This window comes from Hemicordylus capensis, chromosome 1 (assembly GCF_027244095.1).
Source record: "Hemicordylus capensis ecotype Gifberg chromosome 1, rHemCap1.1.pri, whole genome shotgun sequence".
Lineage (NCBI taxonomy): Eukaryota > Metazoa > Chordata > Lepidosauria > Squamata > Cordylidae > Hemicordylus > Hemicordylus capensis.
In genome coordinates, this window is record NC_069657.1 from 310122517 (window position 1) to 310142723 (window position 20207).

Consider the following 20207-nt stretch of genomic DNA (forward strand, 5'->3'; position numbering starts at 1 on the left):
CTTGTCTTACTTTTCCATTAACTTTTCCAGTCCAATAATAAAGCCACATAATATATAAATCTATATTCTGCAAACTAATTACAGAATGAACAGAGAAACAGAAATTTGGGGCTTCAAAAACAGTCAATTTTAAAAAGGAAAGGAAAGAAATTTGGAGCTTTAAATTACCCTTCCAGCTTATTTCAGTTTTTAAAAAATTACACAGAGTAAAATCAGACTTAACTGATGACCCAGTACAACAGAGCAAGAAAGCCTAGAGAAATGACAACATAAACAAGAGGGAAAATAAAATACCTCATCTCCCATTTGTGGTACAAATGGACATCGGCGGGGAACAAGATCTGTAATCCATACTGAAGGCAGCCATTCTTCCAATGTCAAGCCATTTTCTGCCAGCACTCCTACAGCTAACCTCTATTTTACAAAGAAAACACGAATCTGAATTAATCTCTAGCTTTAAAAAGAAAAACTCTCCTAGGGACAGCATTTAAAGTCCAAACAGATTGATAAAATATATTAGTCATCAACTAAAGCACTCAAAAGGGGAGATGGAGATATAGATATATAAACAAATAAAAATAATTAATCCTGTTGAGCAAGAAACTCCAGGGGATTCTTTACTCACTACTGTAAGGCTTATAGCTGATACCATGCAATTAGGCATGCCTAAATCCACTGATTGCAATGGGCTTAAAAAACACATAAATTCTTCCACGATAGTCTGAACTTCCTGCTGTTATTGAGCTATTTACAGTCCACACATTGTGCTGAGGGAGATTTACCCTGTTTTAGGCAAGCAACAGTAGCAGGCAGAGAAGTGAAGGGGGAATCTCAAAATGAGTCTTTTATAGCACCCACTATATGGTGTGGAAGTTGTGCCACTTAGCTCAGCTGCTCTGGTGGTTGCAGCAGGAACCTCAAGAACTTGATACTTTGAAGTGTTTTGGAATTGGGTCTGGAGACCACTTAGGGAGGAACAGAAGGAGGTGAGATCTAAAACCTATAGTTTTACAGCATGTGTTGCATGTGTTGCAGTTACTTTTGCCAGGTAAGTGTGCACACAACTGCACAGTCTTAAAATAATATGAGGAGTCAAAGTAGATCAAGAACAGTTGAAAACTGAACGTGCTAGACTAGAAAAACAAGAGATCCCCGCCACTCTACTTTTAACGAAGATCTTCATTTTTGTATTTTATTTTATTTTTAAATAAAAAATGTTCTGTTCTGAGAGCCAGGAAAGTAGGATCCTGCATGCCAAAAATCTGACTTCAACAGGAATTCTGACTGAAAAATAAACCCAGACTTAAGAATTAAAGCTGTTACGTCTTTATGATGGCACGGGACATCTCCCTGAGAGACCTGGCATTGTTCATTTGTGAAATAAAAATTTCTTGAATATGGAATTAAAATCAGTACCTCATTCTTCAAAACCCACACTATCCCCATTTTTGGGTTTTGTACACGGTTTTTGTACACCATTTTTGGGTTTAAGTGGCACAGCGGGGAAATACTTGACTAACAAGCAGAAGGCTGCCGGTTCAAATCCCTGCCTGTACTATACTGGGCAGCAGCGATATATATAGGAAGATGCTGAAAGGCATCATCTCATACTGCGCGTGAGGAGGCAATGGTAAACCCCTCCTGTAGTCTACCAAAGAAAACCACAGGGCTCCGTGGGCGCCAGGAATTGAAATCGACTTGACAACACACTTTACTTTTATTTTACCCAGAAAATGCAGACAAAATATAAAAGAAGATTTTCATAAAAATGATATGTTGTAGGAGAGAGGGAATATCAGTCTTAATTTTGAGAGGGCGAAATGGCCACAAACCAATAGTTGCTTCTAAACCACAGTCCAAAAAGCCTAACAAGTCAGGGTACTCTTTGGAAGGGATGGGATGGGGTGGCACACCTCTGATTTGCAAATACTTTGAGTCATATGACTTAACTTTGCTTTAAAAGGAGTATTCACTATTAATCAGTTGGTATTACAAACCTTTTGTTTTCTCTCTTTGGGTTTTCTTTTTTGGGGGGATGTTGGACCATCTTTATCTTCAATACCCTTTTTTCTTTCTTTTCGGATTTGCTTTTGTCTTTGTTTTTCAGGACCTTCCTCATCTTCTGAACTGCTTTCTACTTTTTTAGTCTTAATTTTAGGAATTTTCTTTGGTGGTTGTAGATTAATTCCAGCATCTGCTGTCCAGTCAGAATAGTCACTAGAATAGTCACTAGGAGAAAGAAAGAAAAAATTAATGCAATATAACAACTATTGCAACACAACAGGTAGGTGGGACCTAGAGAGCCATGAGGAGGAAGAGAAGGTTCCTTTGTTAGAAGGAAGTAGGTTGGGGGTAAGGCCAGGATGTATGCCATGGAGAATGGCTGAGAAAGCAGATCCTTGAGAGACAGGATTGCAGAAAGCTTGATTCTCATTAGTTGAATAAGTTTTCAAGGAAAAGCGGATTCAGCCTACGGAACAGTTTGTTAGATTCTGCATTAGAAATTTCTGTTTCTTTTGTGTGCTTTGTAAATCCCTGAAACTGTTCTAGGATGGTTTACCTGGAACGTAACTAAGCTAAGAAACACTAGACTTTGTCCATCCATCAAAGGCATTGCAAAAGACTATGCAAGCTTTTAAAGGTGCTTTACATTTTGCAATGTACATTTTAAAGGTGTACATTGTAAAAATGTACTTCTCTTAAAATGTCATCTTTTTTAAAAAAAGAAGGGACTGTTAATCTTGGACTATTCATTTGGACACAGATTTTCGACTTGATTGGTGTTATTTTCAACTCTGGAATGAACTTTAACTACGATTTGGATAATGCTGAAATGGCTGAGGAGAAAGGAAGTTTTAAGAGGTGCGGGGGCTCTCAAATTTGACATGCTTGGTGTAGGAGGGTGGTCAATACAGAGAAATTCTTCTCGCGCTGGTCTCTCTGTAGACTGTCAAGTCTCCTTCTTCAATGTCCAAGTTTTCAGCGTCAAAGCATTCGAAACTGAGCGGTTGCAGTCCGCCTCGATAGCTGATTCAGATGGTAGGCTTTGTAGGCCAGATGGAGACGGTGTCCTTTCCATCGTTAAGTCCACAGTCTTGACCTTCTTCAGCCGTGGAGATGATGAATGATCATCCAATCTCGAACACTTATCTTTAGATTCCGAACGTGTCTATGTCAAAGATAGACATAGCATCGGAGTCCTTGGACTTTTAAAAGTAGTCGATGTCAAGATCAACATCGGTTTCGAGGGAGTAGATTTAGAAGTCGACACTGAGACCTTAGAAGTCAATGCTGAAGTTGATACCCAGTGTCAAAGGGCTTAACACCTCATCATACATGGTGGCATGAAGCCGTAAAGCCCGATTTTTGCGCATCTGCTTAGAAAAAGATAAACATTTTTTGCAAGCGGAGACGTTATGCTCCTTTGCCTAAGCAGATCAGACATAAATTATGGAGGTCTTTTGAGGGAAACTTGGTATTATAGCCCTAGCACCTCTTAAAACTTTGTTTCTCCTCAGCCATTTCAGCGTTATCCAAATCATAGTCAAAGTCCATTCCAGAGTCGAAAATAACGCCCACCAAGTCTAGAATCCGTGTCCAAATGAATAGTGCAAGATTAACAGTCTACTCTTTTTTTAAAAAAAAGAAGATGAACTCACAATAAAGAACTTTTACCAACAAGGAGTGACAGCCCAAGGCCTGAACGCAACGGCAGCCGGAAAAGAATTGAAGAATATGGTGCCCAGTCCACCTTTAAATAGCAAACTGTAGGTGTGGAGGCGGGGCCTGGTCACCTCAATGAGCTGCGGCATTCTACCGCAAGGGTCCTGCGTAGGCACAGTACTCATTCTTATGGATCTCAATTCAGATCTGATATAGCAAATTTGCTGCAGCAAGTCATAGAGGTCTTAAAAGTGACTCTAGATGCCATATTTATCCCACTAAATGGGGAGGGAGAAGGAGGAGGCTCAAGGTGACATAAAAGCAAACGAAAAGGAGCAGAAGAGCAAGTAGAAAGACAGTAGGAATAGAAAGTCAACAGAAAAAATGTGTAAGTGGAACTCTTTTTTTAAAAAAAAAGGTAAAGTTTTCTCACAGAGGTGAAACTGAAGCAGGAAGAATTCCTCAATTCGCTTGCTGAGGGGCAAAGACGAGGAGATCAGGAGGATCCCCCTCCCTCTCTCAGGGGCACTCAAGGGGTGGGGATTACCACAAAAATGTCTAAGGTAGAGCTATGCAAGATTCTGAGATGTGTTCTGTGAATACATGAACACCCAATAGAGTGAATGACACAGGACCATGTAGAAGAATTCTGCTTTTTGTCCTTGTTATGTCTTGATGCTTGTGTTGTGTAAAACTGATCTCTTACATCTTGATTCCTCTATGCTTTGCCTCTCTAGTGACTAATACATAAATACATTTAACACCTGTGAAATAATTCCAGTATATCAGAGAAGAACTCACAAAGAACCCAGATTGGTATAATTACAAATTTGTATGGACAATTATTAAACAACTGGATTCTGTTTTGATTGTGAGTGAATCTAGATAGAGGTCTTATTTTTATTTATTACTTCAACAGCAATTACCTTGCATGACAAAAATCAGTTATGTATGTTTCCCCAACTGACATACTATCGAAACTCTTAATTCAAACAGAACAGTTCCCAATATTCAATTTTCACTTTTGTTTCCACTAAAATGTCTTCAAGACTAGGGGTTCCCAATCTGTGGTACTCCAGATGTTGCTTAACTAAAACTCCCATCTTGCCCAGCTACAATTTATTGTTGTTGGGGATGAACTGAGTAGTAACATCTGGAGTACCACAGATTGGGAACTCTGATCTATACTAATACTACACTATAATGCCTTTCCCCCAGGATATAATTATATATTAAGCCCAGGTTCTTGTGTATGCATGCATGGGACTGGGGAGGGAGGTGCCCTCAGGTGGTCGACATGAAATATTACTCCAAAAGGTCTCCTTTCTTTAATGGAGGAGAAAGTAGCTGCAGTTAGCAGCAGATGGCCAAAAAGATAGTGCACCAGTTTTATTATTAGTATACACATGTAGTTATTTTATTATGGAATCTATAATTTTAAATCTTCTTTACAAAATCAGAGCAGTCGATTCATACTTTAGAAAACATTTAACTATAGATGCACCATTATATTCAGTCCCTTACCTAGAACTGCCATCACTGTGCCATGCTTTCCCCTCATCTTCAGATGTTCCACCACTTGCAACAACTACTTCTCCCTCCTAAGAGGAAGAAAATATCATGTTAGCTTGCAGTAAACTAACTTTTCTTCCATTAACATATTAAGCCTTAATATCATTTATCCACCCTTGTTCTTATAATATGCTTCTGCCACTATGTCACTTCTCTGCCCCTCAATAGAAGCGCTTATTTAGCATAATACAAAATATTTTCCAAACGTTTTCTTACATTTTTCTAATACCCCATAATTTCTTTTGTAGTATTCTCACCCATAAGTATTTTTTAAGCCAAGTGCTGATGTGTGGGTATATTAACATCACCTGCTGACTGGACAAAGACACATCATCGAAATGGTGGTTTTCTTGTATTAGGAGGAAAGCAACTGTTCTATCCCCCCATTCCAGCAGTTTTAAAAGTTTCTTTCGCAATTTAAACTACATTGTGAATATTTGGAGGATTAAAATATGGCACATAAATATTCTAAACAACCACCACATGGATCTTAGTCTATTACCCTGCATCCACAGCAAAGACAAAATATCAACCCTGCCTAAAGGGAAGAGGTAGTAACTCCCTCTAGAAGAGGGGAGGACTTACAGACTGAATACAATACTGCTGTAGACAGGACAACAGACCCCTTCAGTTTCTTCTGAACACCTCCACCCACCATAGATTTGAAGCCCACCAGCTCAGGTCCTTTATATCACCAAAGCACAAACATGTCTATTTTAGTATAATATCCAAGAATGTAAAACATACTTGGAGATCCCCATACTGCTTTGTTTATACAATGGTTTTCATATTAAAGGGTTACCTATTCTCTTTGTATGAATAACTATAAAATGTTAACAAGCAGTTATTTGAGTTTTAATCTGTACAACATGATGTAGTTATGTAGTGTTCTGCAAGACCTGGCAGTACAAGCCCAAGGAACACCACTTTCACCATGTGACATCCTACAATTTAGTGTCTTACATCTGAGGAACTGCTTCCATTTTCCATGTCTTCATTTGGTCTGGCAGTTTCTTCCAATGCATATCTTGTACGGTAGTTATGTTGGTTGGCCTGTTGCTTTTTTGCATCACCAACATCCAATATATGATCATGAGAATGATTCTAGAAAGAAACAAGATGGTTATTATGAGAAAATATAGATGAAATTGCCATTTCCAAAATTTATGTTTTGTGTAAAATACAAGACTGGGATGAAGTAACTACTATGTTTTACAGTGGGTATAGGAAAGAATCACCCCCTTTGATAGACCTTAAATTCCGGTTCCCTTACATCCTGAAATGAAAACACAAAGAAAATTCCCTTCACCAGCTGTACTTATCCAATGCAACCTATAACATCCAACTGAAAAACATCACAATTACAGTCCAGAAAAAGTGTCAGAAACAAAAAACAAGAATTACTGAGATTGAAAAAGGATCACCCCCCCCCAATGTCAATATTTTGTTGAACCACCTTTTGCTTTAATAACAGCCTTGAGTCTGTTGGGATACTTCTCTATCAACCTTGCACATCTAGACGGAGCAATATTTGCCCACTGCTCCATACAGAACTGTTATGCACCACCCCAATTTTGATCCTTACATCTAAACATCCATTAGGAATTTTCCAGATATCCCTCACACAGTCCAGTGCAGTATTAATTTACATAAATGCATTCATGCTCATTTCAGCTATACAACCTGTACAACAAGGAATTCCATTATCAGTCTTTTACTAAGCATCTACTGACTCGCTACAATAACTGGGTTTTTTGCCCCAATATGCATCACTTTACGCTTGCTTACACTGAACGGTAGTTGTCATTTTGTCACCCACTCCCCCAGTTTGGAGATATCCTTTTGGTGCTCGTCGCAATCTGTTGTAGATTTCACTAACCTAAATAGTTTAGTGTCATCTGCAAATCTGGCCACTTCGCTGCTTACTCAAACTTCTAGATCATTTATGAGTAAATTTAAAAGCACTGGTCCCTGTACAGATCCTTGGGAGACCCACTTTTTATTTCCCTCCATTGTGAAAACTGTCCATTTATTCCTACCCTCCATTTCCTGTTCTTCAACCATTTACCAATCCACACATGAACTTGTCCCCTTATCCCATGGTTGCTAAGTTTACTCAAGAGCCTTTAGTGGGGAACTTTGTCAAAAGCTTTTTGGAAGCTAAATGGCCTGTAATTTCCCAGATCCTCCCCTGGACCCACTCTTGGGTGGATGCCATCTGGCCCTGGTGGTTTGTTAATTTTTAGTTTTTCAAGACAGTTTAGAACATCCTCTCAAATTGGCCCAGTTTTTCAGCCTCTAAGCCTCAGAAGATCAGTTCCAAAGTGGGGTATATGGTCAGTATCATCCGCCATGAAGAGAGATGTAAAAAACACATTCCGCTAATCTCCCTATCCTCTTTAATAATCCCTTTCATGCCCTCATAATATAAGGGTCCAACCACCTGCCTGGCAGGTATTGTGATTCTAATATATTTAAATAAGTTTTTGTTATCCCCCTTGACACTTCTAGCTATATACTCCTCAAACTCTCCTTTTATATCCCTTATTATCTCCTTGCATTTCTTTTGCCAGAGTTTATGTTTCTTTCTGTTCTCTTCATTTGGGCAGAAGTTCCATTTTCTGAAGGAATTCTTGTTTGGTGGTACCTTTCCCTCCTCCTTAGTATACATTACAACTGAGCTTCTATTATTGTGGTTTTGAATAAGTTCCATGAGTTCTGGAGTGATTTCAACCTCTTGACATTCCATTTTAGCTTCCTTTTTACTAGTCCCCTCATTTTAAGAAGTTTGCTTTTCTGAAATCCAACAAATCTGTGTTGGATTTTTTTGACAGTGCTTCATTCACATATATTCTGAATTGCATCACACTATGGTCACTGTTCTCCAGTGGTTCTACAACTCTGACATTTTGTACCAGGTCCGGGCACCACTCAGGATTGAGCCCAAGGTCTCCTATCTAGTTGGTTCTGTGACCAACCGTTCTAAGTTACAGTCATTTCACATATAGAAATAAATGCTAAGCGTATAGAAATTTGGCTTCCCTGTCAGTACCTACACATGAATTCGCCTAATCTATATGTTGATAATTGAAGTCACCCATTATTAGTTCTGTCTCCCTAACACCTCTCTGATTTGCTTTGCCAACTCTAGGTTACTCTGAGTTTTGATGTGGAGGGCAATAGCACGTCCCTAGTTAACACATTTCCTTTCAGTCCTCATATTGTCACCCATAATGATTCTGTGGAGGACTCTGGTCCTTCTAGGTTTTCCAACATGTTGGATTCTATCCCTTCTTTTATAATACTACTCCACCCCCAATCCACCCCTCCCTGTCCTTTCTGTAGAGCTTGTATCCAGGAATAACAGTGTCCCACTGGTTCTCACCGCAGCCTAAATTTGGCTTCCAGAACCTCCCGATGACATTTAGCAACATCACTGGTGCCAATATGCACCACAACAGCTGATTCCTCCCCAGAACTGCCTAACAGCCTATCTCAACGCTGCGTGACATCCACAACTTTCGCACCAGGCAGACAAGTCACTGTGCGCTCTACATACAGGTCACAGACCAATCTCTCTATGCCCCATACAATTTAATTGCCCACTACTAAGAAGTCCCCAACCCCCAGAGGAATATCACCTGTGCAAGAAGATATGGGCACATCACCCAAGAAAGGGGTCCCTTTTAAGGGAGCATTCCCCTCTTCCTCAGACTAATGTCCTACGTTCCTGAAAACTCAGTTCATTCTCTGTGACAGCAGGGGAACTGCCAGCCTGGGAGTGGGATGCCTCTATAACGTCCCTAACGGTCTCACCCACATACCTCTCTGCCTCCTTGAGCCTCTACAGGTCAACCACCTTGGCTTCAAGAGAACAAACTTGTTCCCTGAGAGCCAGGACCTCTTTGTACTGAGTGCATATCTTCTGCCCTTCTGGCAGGTAGTCATACATGCAAAACTTTGTGCAATGTACTGGGAAGCACCCATTCCCCTGCTAGCCGACTACATAACTGATTATATTGGCTATTTAGAATATGTAGAGCTTGTTTACTTGAAAACTAAGTCTCTGCTGCAGTTTGCTTATTTACTTGAACGCTAGGTCTTTGTTGAAGTTGTCAGCTAAGTAAAGTTTCTAAGCTCCATCCTCCAAGAACATTACAAAACTGGGGCAGTATTTACCTTCCCCTTGTGCTGGGTGTCTCCTTTGTGATAAAGGGGGACTGGTTGTGTACCTTCCCACACACTTCCCTGATAAGCCCTGTCTTGTCAAGACAGGGCATATTTTCGAAATGAGGCACCTCAGGAATGTGGCCCCTCCCACAAGCTGTGTGACCCACCTGAAGTTAATCCCCACTCCCTGACTCTCTAAGCACAACTGGCAAACTGCCCTATCAAAAAACAAGCCAGCCAAAAGTCAAACCCTAGAAAAGACTAGCCCTAACTTAGCTTGTCCTTTCCCTCTTGTTGATTTATGTATTTATATATTTGCTTGCCTGCCTGCTTGAAAACAAAAAAGCTTGCTGCCTCCTCTGCTCGGAGCCTTGTCTTGTCAAGAGCTGTTTTGTCTTCATACAAGCAAGCTGAAGCATTCTGAAAGATTATCGTTACAGAAAAACAGGTTGCTTACCTTAACCGATGATCTGGTAGAGATCCATCGATATCCATAAGAATGGGGTTCTGCGCCTGCACATGAGCCATGAGGTAGCCATACCTGAGCTTGTCGAAGCGCCTATTTCGACAAGAGGGCGTGCTATTTAAGGCGAGGCCGTGGCGCAAAGTCACTCAGTTCTTGGATGACCGCCATGGAGGATGACCATCCCGGAAATCAGGTGAGTTGATCCATGACAAACAAGTAAGCTAAAGGCAAGGGCCTGCACACCTGTATATACATAGAGGAGAGTCGGGAGGGTCTTATGGATATCGACGGATCTCTACCAGATCATCAGTTATAGGTAAGCAACCTGTTTATCTGGATCAAGATCCATCGATACCCATAAGAATGGGTGTTTAGCAAGCTCCATTAGGTGGTGGAGAGCAGTAGTAGCTATTGCAACACCCCTTTTAATACACTTCTCCCGAAAGTGGCCTCTGCTGCAGAACATACATCTATGGCATAGTGTTTTATAACGGGAGGACTCTGAGGACCAGGTGGCTGCTTTGCAGATGTCCACTAAAGTCACCCCAGAAAGGTGTGCAGCTGAGGAAGTGTGTGACCTGGTAGAATGGGCCTTAATAGCTTCCGGTGGCGTCTTGTTCTGTAGTCTGAGTTCAACCAGCTATCTTGACATTCGCTGTCTGGAGATGGGTGTTCCCTTGGAAGGGCCCTTGTAGGATATAAAGAGATGCTTGGAGGATCAAAAATCCTTTGTATGGGACACACAGAGCAACAGAGCCCAGCGCACATCCATGGCATGCAGCAATCATTCTAGGGCAGTAGAGGGATCCCTGAAGAATGATATCCTGATTTAGATGAAAGTTGGACACCACTTAAGGTAGAAAAGAAGGATCCAGACGTATCCGGACCTTGTCTGGGTAAATGACAATATAAGGAGAGTCAACTCTAAGAGCTGTGAGCTTGCTCACACGCCTGGCTGTAGTTAGGGCTATTAAGAAGGCCGTCTTCCAAGAGATCAGTTTCAAAGAGGATGTTGCCATGGGCTCAAAAGGAGCCTGAGTAAGTGAAGCAAGTACCAGGGACAGGCTCCAGGGCTCCACTGGAAGCTGGATCGGTGGACAAACATGTGAAAGTCCTTTCAGGAAAGCCATATTCAACGGGTGTGAGAATAATGTCTTTCCATCACATCCCGGGTGCTGCGAAGACAGGGTGGCCAGATGAACCTTTAAAGAGATATTAGCCAGATCTTGGGATTTCAGTGTCGTGAGGTACCGCAAGACCTCCCGGACCGAAGCTTGTTTCAGTAGAAAACCCCTTGAGTGTCCATAGGTCTTAAACCGGCGCCACTTGCTCAAATAATTCTTCTGTGTGGACGCCTTCCGTTGGTTAAGTAAGATATAGTTTAGCAGATTATCCGCCAGACCGTCAGGCAGAGAGTGTGTACGTCCAGATGGAGAATGCGATCTGTGTCTTGGGTGAGGAGATCTAAGCGGCGAGGCAGGTGCTAGTAGCAATTTCTGGACAGTCTGCGTACCTGCGGAAACCAGGCTTGCCTTGGCCATCATAGTGTTACTAGGATGCCGCTGGTCGGCTGCGACAGTAGGCGTGCCACCACCCTGGGTATCAGGGGGAGAGAGGGAAACATGTATGGAGTTTCCCATGACCAGTCCAATTGAAAAGCATCCCCTAGAGATTGTGTCGTGACCCGCTCTTGAGCAATAGCAGGAACACTTCACATTTGCAGAGCATGCAAACAGATCTATGGAGGGGGACATCCACTGGTTGAAGAGGGGGGGTCAAGACTTCCATCTGAAGCTCCCAATCGTGCTGTCGATCCTTTAGGAAGATCCGACTGAGGTCGTCTGCTAAGGTGTTTTCCAAGCCCTTGATGTGTACTGCTACTGGGTAAAGCTGGTGCTGAATGCACCAGTGCCATAACTGTACACTGAGGGCACACAGGCTGCATGACACCATCCCGCCTTGCCAAATGATATAGGCTTGTGTTGTTGTCTTGTCAAGCTGGACTTGGACAACTTGGCCTTGTAAGATTGGTAAAAATGCCTGCAGTACTTGGAAGACTGCCAGGAGTGCTAGGAAACTGATTTGTAACTGGGCTCAATGCGGAGACCTCCTCCCCTGGATCTTGTGGTTGTTGCAATAAGCACCCCAACCTTGCAGAGAAGCATCCGTGGTCAGCCAGACAACAGGCAATGAAGTCCGAAAAGGGACCCCACTGAGGAGGTTTTTGCGCTGTGTCCACCAGGAGAGTGAACACAGGACCTGTGGTGGGATCAGTAAGCGTTTCTGTTGGGCATGCCTGGCGGGGTGGAAGATAGACAGGAACCATAGTTGTAGTTTTCGCATTTTCAGGCGTGCAAAGTGTGTCACTGCGTTGCAGGAAGCCATCAGCCCCAGTAGGCATTGTATTGAGCGAGGTGGCTTCATGGGCTGCTGTTGGAAGAGCAACATCAGGTCTTGAATGCAAGTGTATCTGTCCTCCGCTAAGAAAGCCCTTTGTTCTTTGGTGTCCAGAACCACCCCTATATAAGTGATTACGGGCATTGGTTCTAGATGAGACTTTCTCCAATTGATCTGAATACCCAGGTTTCGTAGAAGGTCTACAACATAACGGATGTGCAAAAGTAACTCGTCTCTGGCTTTTAAAGTCAAAAGCCAGTCGTCTAAATAAAAGGTAAATAAAGACCCCCCTTGGTCTGTAAGTGTGCAATCACCACAGCCATGCATTTTGTAAAAATCCTCAGTGCGGTCGACAATCCAAAGGGCAATACATTGTTTTGGAACACTTGATGGCCAACGGTGAAGTGTAGATATTTCCGATGACATGGACATATATTGATATGAAAATAAGCGTCCTTGAGGTCCAGCGATGCAAGCCACTTCTCCCCCTGGAGAAGCGGTAGAATGTCCTGCAATGCCATCATACGGAATTTTTTGACACTGATGAACTTGTTCAGGTGACGGAGATCCATAATGGGCCGGAAGCCCCCATCCCGTTTGGCAATTTGAAAATAATGGGAATAGAAGCCATCTCTCCTGTCCGCCCACGACAGCAGTTCTTTCACCTCCTCCCGCAGAGGGTTCGAAGGAGGGGTGAATCTCATCCCCATGAACCGAGGAGCGGTCCTGAATTTGAGCGCATAGCCCATGATCACAATCTTCACGACCCATCAGTCCAATGTTATATGTTGCCATGTGGGGGCATGGCAGGCCAGCTTGATGGAAGGCTGGGACGGAATGATGGAACAATCCGTTGAGGCAGATGTTAAAACCCTCGCTGGCGGGAGAGGGGAGGTGAGAGGTGTCAGTGGGCAGTGCTGAATTTCAAAGACGCTTCTGGGTGTCCTGCGCCTTTGAACGCTGGGTCTAGGAAGCCTTTGGTCTTTGATGGTACGTCCACTTCTGGTAAGTAGAATAGGGCTTCCTAAACTCCCATCGATCCTGACCTCGGAAGGAAGGTCAATACTTTCCGTAGCTGGGCTGGAATTTGGATGCCTGTGAGGAAGTGGAAGATGCCGTGGTAAAAGTCTTTTTTACCGTAAACTTTGACTTTTTGAGTTGCTGCATGGTAGCATCCGTGGTCTTGCTAAAGAGGCCTGTGCCATCAAATGGAAAACCTTCTATTTTGTCCCTCATATCTATCTGTAGGCCTGTGGATCTTAACCAGGCATGTCTCCGCAGAGTAATGGCTGCTGTCATTGCATGGGACTCACTCTCTACCAAGTGCTTGGCAATGCTGAGCTGGCGATGTGTCAGGTCCCCAGAAATTTCCAGTGTCTGGCAGAATCTGGCTTTAAAGTCATGCAGGGACATTATGTCTAGATCTTTTTCTAGGCGTTCCCAAAGGCCATGAGTATATTTAGCCGTGCAGGGTGCATAGTTAGCCACCATAATGGAGAGGCAGGATGCTGAATAGACCCTCTTTCCTAGTAAGTCCAACTTCCTACCCTCCTTAACAGGAGGCACTGTATGACGTTTGGCAGTCTTTGAAGAGAAGGCACAATTAATCACTAAAGAATTAGGTGCCGGATGCTTTAGGAGGTAGCCATTGTCCTTATCTTGCACCCAGTAAGGACTTTCCAGTTTCTTGGAAGTGGGAGTAGAGATGTGCAGCACCTCCCAAGCACATTTAGCAACCCTGGTAATTACAAGTAACATAGGCAAAGCCACAGGAGCAGTCAACTGCGACTGAAGCACGAAGTTAAATACTGGACCATCTATAGTAGCAAGGTGGGAACGAATGTCTAGTCCTAGGGCATCAGCCATGACACAAATATGCTTATAATAAGCCTTAAGTTCATCATTTGGGGAAACATAAGTAGGAGGTGCTACATCTGTGGATGGATCCACAATGGTGCTTTCCTCCTCTGAGTCAGATTCAAAGTCCGACAAGCCATAGGGTTCAGAGGGGGAGCATAGCAGAGGTTTGTCACCCTCTGTACGAACAGTAGTTTGCGTAACTGCAGCAACAGAAGACTGTGGCAGGGGGTCCATCTTAGTAGTCGAACGGGTAGACACAACAGATGTTTGGGAACCTCGCTGAACCATACCCAAGGGACAGGTTTGAGTAGCTGCAGTGCTGCAAGATGGCGGCACGGGCTGCAAATCTCTTGCTGGAGGCAGTGCCCAAGGCCTACTGCCCCCATAAGCATATGGTTCTTCAGGCGACGTGGAACCTATGGTGGTGTGAACATACCCACAGCTATGCCAAGCAAGCGGAGACTGGAGGTGGACAGCCGACAGAGGTGGAGCTGACTGCGCTGAAGGGGCAGACGCTATCTGCTGGGCTGGTTCAATATCTGTTGGCAAGAAACCTTTGAAGGTGGATGTTGAATGTTTACTTGATGATGAGTCCAGTAAGAAGAGAAGGGAGCAAGTGGCTGATGGCAACGTTTCTTCAGCGTCGACATCGATGACCTCAAAAGTAGGCAAAGGTGCTCCATACTGAGGGGTCACTTGCGTGGATGTGGAGAGGATCGAAGTATGCAAGGTAGAAGCCTAGCAGCCGGCGGTGTCGATGAGGAAGCAGAAGCAAGTGGTGTTTGCGCCGGAGAGAGCGTGCTATTGGCATTGAGACGGGCGTTGTCAATCTAGGCTCAGTATCAACCACTGTCGACGTCGAGGGATCTAGACACATAGCGGAGACCGTTGATATCGACATTACTGTCACGTTCAAGGTCGAAGGAGCCGCAATCGAAGCTGGTGGAAGACTCAGCATCGAAGGCTGCTCCCTAGACGGGGACTGGGTATGTTCCGTTGCCAAGTCCAGTGATTTGAGACACTGGTTAGGTGGGGACGTGTTGAGGTCAACATCATGTCGTTTGGAGGACATCTGACGCTCCTCCCTCAAATCTGATAGGCGGGTCGACTTCGAAGAAAAAGAGGAAGAACTTCTTGATGCCGAAGTCGACGGTTTCGGTGTCAACACTGGAAACTCCTTCGATGTCTAAGGTTTTGTCAATGTCAAGCATACACATTTAGAAGATCTCAAAGTTTCACGCCTCGAGGTCGAAGACAACGACTTCGGGAGATGCCAGCTCGACGTTGACGGAAGAGAAGCCGAAGTCGATCGTGGCGTCACCTTCGAAGACGAGGCCAACGTTAAGAGACAAGGTGTGCCCGGAGTCGAAGGGCTCAAGACCTCATCATTGATAACCGCCCGAAGGCAAAGTGCCTGATTTTTTCACATCTGCTTTGAAAAAGACAGACAAATCTTGCAGGAGGAGCCATTGTGCTCCTCACCAAGGCACACTAAACAGAGATCATGAAGGTCCTTTGAGGGGAGTTTCGCCCTACAGCCTTCACACCACTTAGACTTTTTCTCCTCAGCCAATTCCAGTTTCAATAGTCAAGTCTGGTCAAGGGGCAAAGTCCAGAGGATCACCGATAGCAAGTCCGAGTTAAGAGCCAGAGAATACCGTCACCTGTTCCGAGTCAGAAATCAATGTAATTCGTCAACCAGTGCGTAGTCAAAAATTCAAGTGAGTCAAATGTTAGGGGGAAAAGGATGAGCTGGAGAAGAGAGAGGAACTTTCCAACAATAGAGGCGGCAGACCGATGTCCAAACGCAAAGGCGGTCGGAAAAGAACTGAGGGACTTCGCTCCACGGCCCCACCTTAAATAGCATGCCCTGGAGTGAGGGCATGGCCTAGGCGCTTCGACAAGCTCAGGCATGGCTACCGCATGGCTTCTTCTGCAGGTGCAGAACCCCATTCTTATAGACATAGACGGATCTCAATCCAGATCCCATACAAAGAAACTATGGTAGCAACCCTTTTAAATCAGTGTTGGAAAAGATTTTCAGAGGATCATCCATTTCAAACATCTTTCAGTATATACAAATGCAGAGAGCTATTTCTCAATCACCACTATTGCTCTCAAGAGAAATAAATTTAGTCAGTAATTACACGGTACACAACATACAAATAGTAGTGATGAGCCCGGACTGTTCTGGAGACCATTTTATAGGCCTCTGGACCGGTCCAGACATGGGCGGTTCGGGTGATTCGGGGGGGGTGTGTTCCTTTAAGAGCGGGGGAGAGTTTACTTACCCCTCCCACCGCTTCCCCCTCCAGCGCCCGTAGTTCTGTTAGTAATTGGGGCGGCAGGATACCTCCCTGCCCCCCCTTCTTACGTTCTGCTGCTGCTGGCTATGCTGCAAAAGGCTTCAATAAGCTTGTAGCACACGTGCTTTACGTCTCCGCGACGTGCGCGCGTGCACACGCATGTCGCGGAGACATGAAGCGCGCGCACGACGTGCACAGGCTACAGGCTTATTGAAGCCTTTTGCAGCATAGCCAGCAGCAGCAAACCGTAAGAAGGGGCGGCAGGGAGGTATCCTGCCGCCCCAATGATTAACAGAACTATGGGCGCCAGAGGGGGAAAGCAGCGGGAGGGGTAAGTAAACCCTACCCCCGCTCTTAAAGGAACCCCCCCACCCCAGCGCCGGACCGCGGTTCCGTGCACACCTCTAACAAATATGCTGTGTTCCAAAAGTCCACTTTTAAGGCAGATGTTCATAACTCAGAACATATAGAGTTTTCAAGAGCAACTTCTTCATATGTGTGGGTTGGTGTTTTAAGTTGGGGACTTCCTTAATGTAATATGTTGTGCAATTGTGTTTGTTTGTATGTATGTAGGTTAGAGGTTTGTAAACTCAGCGAGCGCCAATATACTGACCTCATTCGTGTACTGCTATGATACCCTACTACCCATTTATCCTCAGCCTTCTATGAGAATCGCCTTGCTATGAATTAAATCTACATTATCTTTGACTTCTATCCCAGCAGTAATTAGGTTTACACAGCAGTGACTACTATTCATTTTAATGAAGTTTACTTGGCAGCAAGTAACTGGTATTACTTTTGACTACAGCTTTCGTATCACTGTGTTATAGCTCATGGTTTACCTTAGGTAGAGAAGGTATTTTGTTCTCTCTAGGAACATGACTTGCAATGTGTTTCCTTTTCTCTTCAGATCTGTAAATCCTTATCTCTTCTTCTCCCTTTGCTGTTCGCCATTCTTCCTGTCTACTATAGGAGAGAAATGGATGTTCACTGTGAATTTACTTTATGGTATTCCAGATTAGACCATGCCAATTCTTGCAGGCAAAGTCCACTCATCTGCCCATCCTCCACAATCTTTTAGAGAGCATAGGACTTCAAAATATCATTTCAACACATATCAAATAGAAGCTACTGCTCTTTCTGCAGTGTGAAAGTAGTATACTAAAAACTTTAATGCACTAGAAAGTGAGCGTCTGTCTCACATAAATTCACTCCGATTCACCAAAGCAAACTGCAAAATGCACATTTGAGCCCCCAAACCCAGTAAAATCATCAGAAAGTACACCTTTCCTTCTATCACACAGAACCTACTCATTTTAGGAAAGGTAGACAAATGCATAAAGATAGATTATGTATCTCTTTTTTGCACTGTCATGTACCCACAGTAAAAGATTAAAAAAACAAGATCAGATGTTCAGGACCCTAAGATACAGACTCTCCACAAGAAATACAACTAATACACACAAAGGCAGAAAGGGATCCTAGGAACACAGAAGACATGGTCCAGATATAGCTAAAGAAAGAAAAATGGCTGTGTCTACAGCAAGCTCTTCTATTCTGCTATAATAATGCACCTATGACCACTTGTTATATGAAGTAAAGAAGAGCAGAGCGTACTATGCAGACCAACACCAGTTCTATGTTTTTAAATGAAGTACTACAAAGCTTCACTAATAGCCTAGCAAACTAAACTTAATCAATTTAATACCACAAAGTTTTTATTTACCTGGATACTCCTGTTGACAGCTCTGGTACCACAACCCTTCGACTCCATGCAACCAGATCTCGTTCAGTAGCTATTTCACTTCTCGGTGCATTACTATGCATCTGCCGCACACCCTCAATTTGTCCACTGCGTCTCAATCCCACATTTGGGGGTGAATGTACTTCTGAGGTAGAGTTCACAGAGGCTGAGAAATAAATAGTCAATCAAATTGTTCAGATACTGTACTGGGAAAAAGAGGAGAAAATGCTTAACATTCAGAAATGAAAGAAATTAGATGCCATTTTCATGTCACTATGGAGACTCTCACAGGTACCCACAACTGTGCTGCTCATAGACAGTTCAGCAATATGAATTAAAGCAGTTGCTTATGCACAACTATGAATCCACTATACTCATTTGTAACCTTTAAAACCTGTGGAACTACACAACTCCCGGGTTTCCCTGTTAGTTGCTGTAAGTGATGAACTTCCTTGATTCCAGAAGATTACGACTTATCTTAAAACTTGAAGGCACTTTTATTATACACTGGTGCCTCTCTTCCAATTTTACAAAATTATACTTTGGATTTAATAATTTTAAAAAAGCAACACTGTGTGTAGTGGGTAGAGTGTTTAGAGTTCAAATCCCCACTCAGTTATGAAGCTCACTGGATGACCTCGGGCCAGTCACAGTTTAACCTACCTTGCTGGATTGTTGTGAGGATAAAATGAGAGGGGAGAACCATATACATAGGCCCAAGCTCCTTGGAGGAAGGGCAGAATAAAAATGTGGCATATACGGTATATATATGAAATCGATCAGATTCTGTTTATTCAGATGCTTAAATAAAGGGTTTAGTTACCTCTGCCAACTCTGTTAGTGCTAGTTCCAGCCTCTCCAGAACGCCTCTGATCTTGCTCTTGTTGAAGTCTCTGTATCATGCTATCCAAAGGACTAACTTGTTGACTCAACACCTGGTTCAGTCCTATGAAAACCAGAATTTAGGTTTAGTTCTTTGGAAGAACCAACTCATTTAACATATATGGTTTTGCACAGTTTATAAGTACAAGTTATTTACTTTTTTCTCATTTAAGTGAATTGTTCTAGAAGTCTACATCATTTGTAGCATTCCTTACTACAACTAAACTCCACAGAATAATGATCATTACATATTATCTGCACATTTATACATGGAAGTGAACACACTGTAGACACTTGCTAACTTCCAATATTAAGGTTAACGAACAACATGCTTATCAAGTAAGCTTCATTAGTCACAATTTCTCTTGAATAAAAATGTCTTGGAGCTTAATGCATGTGAAATTGTGTACTTAATTAGCTACCAATATTAAGCAGGGCTGCTCAACTTAGTGCCCCCCAGCTGTTTTTGGACTACAACTCCCATAATCCCCAGCCAGAGTGGCCAATATCCAGGGATTATGGGAGTCACAGGCCAACATCTGCAGGAGGGTCGAAGCTGAGCAGCCCTGATATTAAGTAACAGAACACAGGAAACTGCCTTATATCGTTGGTCCAGCAAGTTCAGTATTGTCAACACAAACTGGCAGCGGCTTCCCCAACGTTGTAGGCAGAAGTCTCTCTCAGCCCAATCTTGGAGATGCCAGGGAGGAAACTTGGAACCTTCTGTATGCAGATGCTCTTCCCAGGGCAGCCTCATCCCCTAAGGGGAATATCTCACAGTGCTCACATGTAGTTTCCCATTCAAATGCAAACCAGAATGGACCCTACTTAGCAAAGCAGACAGTGCATGCTTGTTACCACAGTGCTGTTGGACTACAGCTAAATTGTGTTACAGACTAGCAAGGCTAACAATCTCGTACTTGTTGGTTCTCAACTAATGAATTGAACCCACAAGTAGGTGGGTCACATCAGTGGCAACATGATGACATGTTTTATCTCCATTTTTAAGAGAAGTAAAAAGACACAGTGGAAGGAATGAGGGATGTTAGGTCTACAATACACACTGATATTAGTACCATACTAGTTTAGCATCATGGCTTCTCCCAAATGCTGGGATTTATAGTCTAACAAGTGCTAAGGATCGAAA

The 20207-nt window shown here is 43.3% G+C and overlaps 1 protein-coding gene across 5 annotated transcripts in view; it reads right to left on the minus strand.

Annotated features, from left to right (window-relative positions):
- PHIP (pleckstrin homology domain interacting protein) overlaps positions 1-20207 on the minus strand; it is a 207055-nt gene that overhangs the window by 63076 nt on the left and 123772 nt on the right. For 4 of the 5 annotated variants that reach the window (XM_053287002.1, XM_053287000.1, XM_053287001.1 and 1 more), the window contains 7 exons: positions 19002-19124; positions 18161-18344; positions 17277-17400; positions 6199-6339; positions 5188-5264; positions 1998-2229; positions 295-414 (listed from right to left, as the gene is read on the minus strand). In XM_053287002.1, coding sequence (XP_053142977.1) covers positions 295-414; positions 1998-2229; positions 5188-5264; positions 6199-6339; positions 17277-17400; positions 18161-18344; positions 19002-19124 — 1001 coding nt within the window. The remainder of the gene's footprint in view (positions 1-294; positions 415-1997; positions 2230-5187; positions 5265-6198; positions 6340-17276; positions 17401-18160; positions 18345-19001; positions 19125-20207) is intronic. The other variant, XM_053286999.1, reaches the window with a different exon arrangement.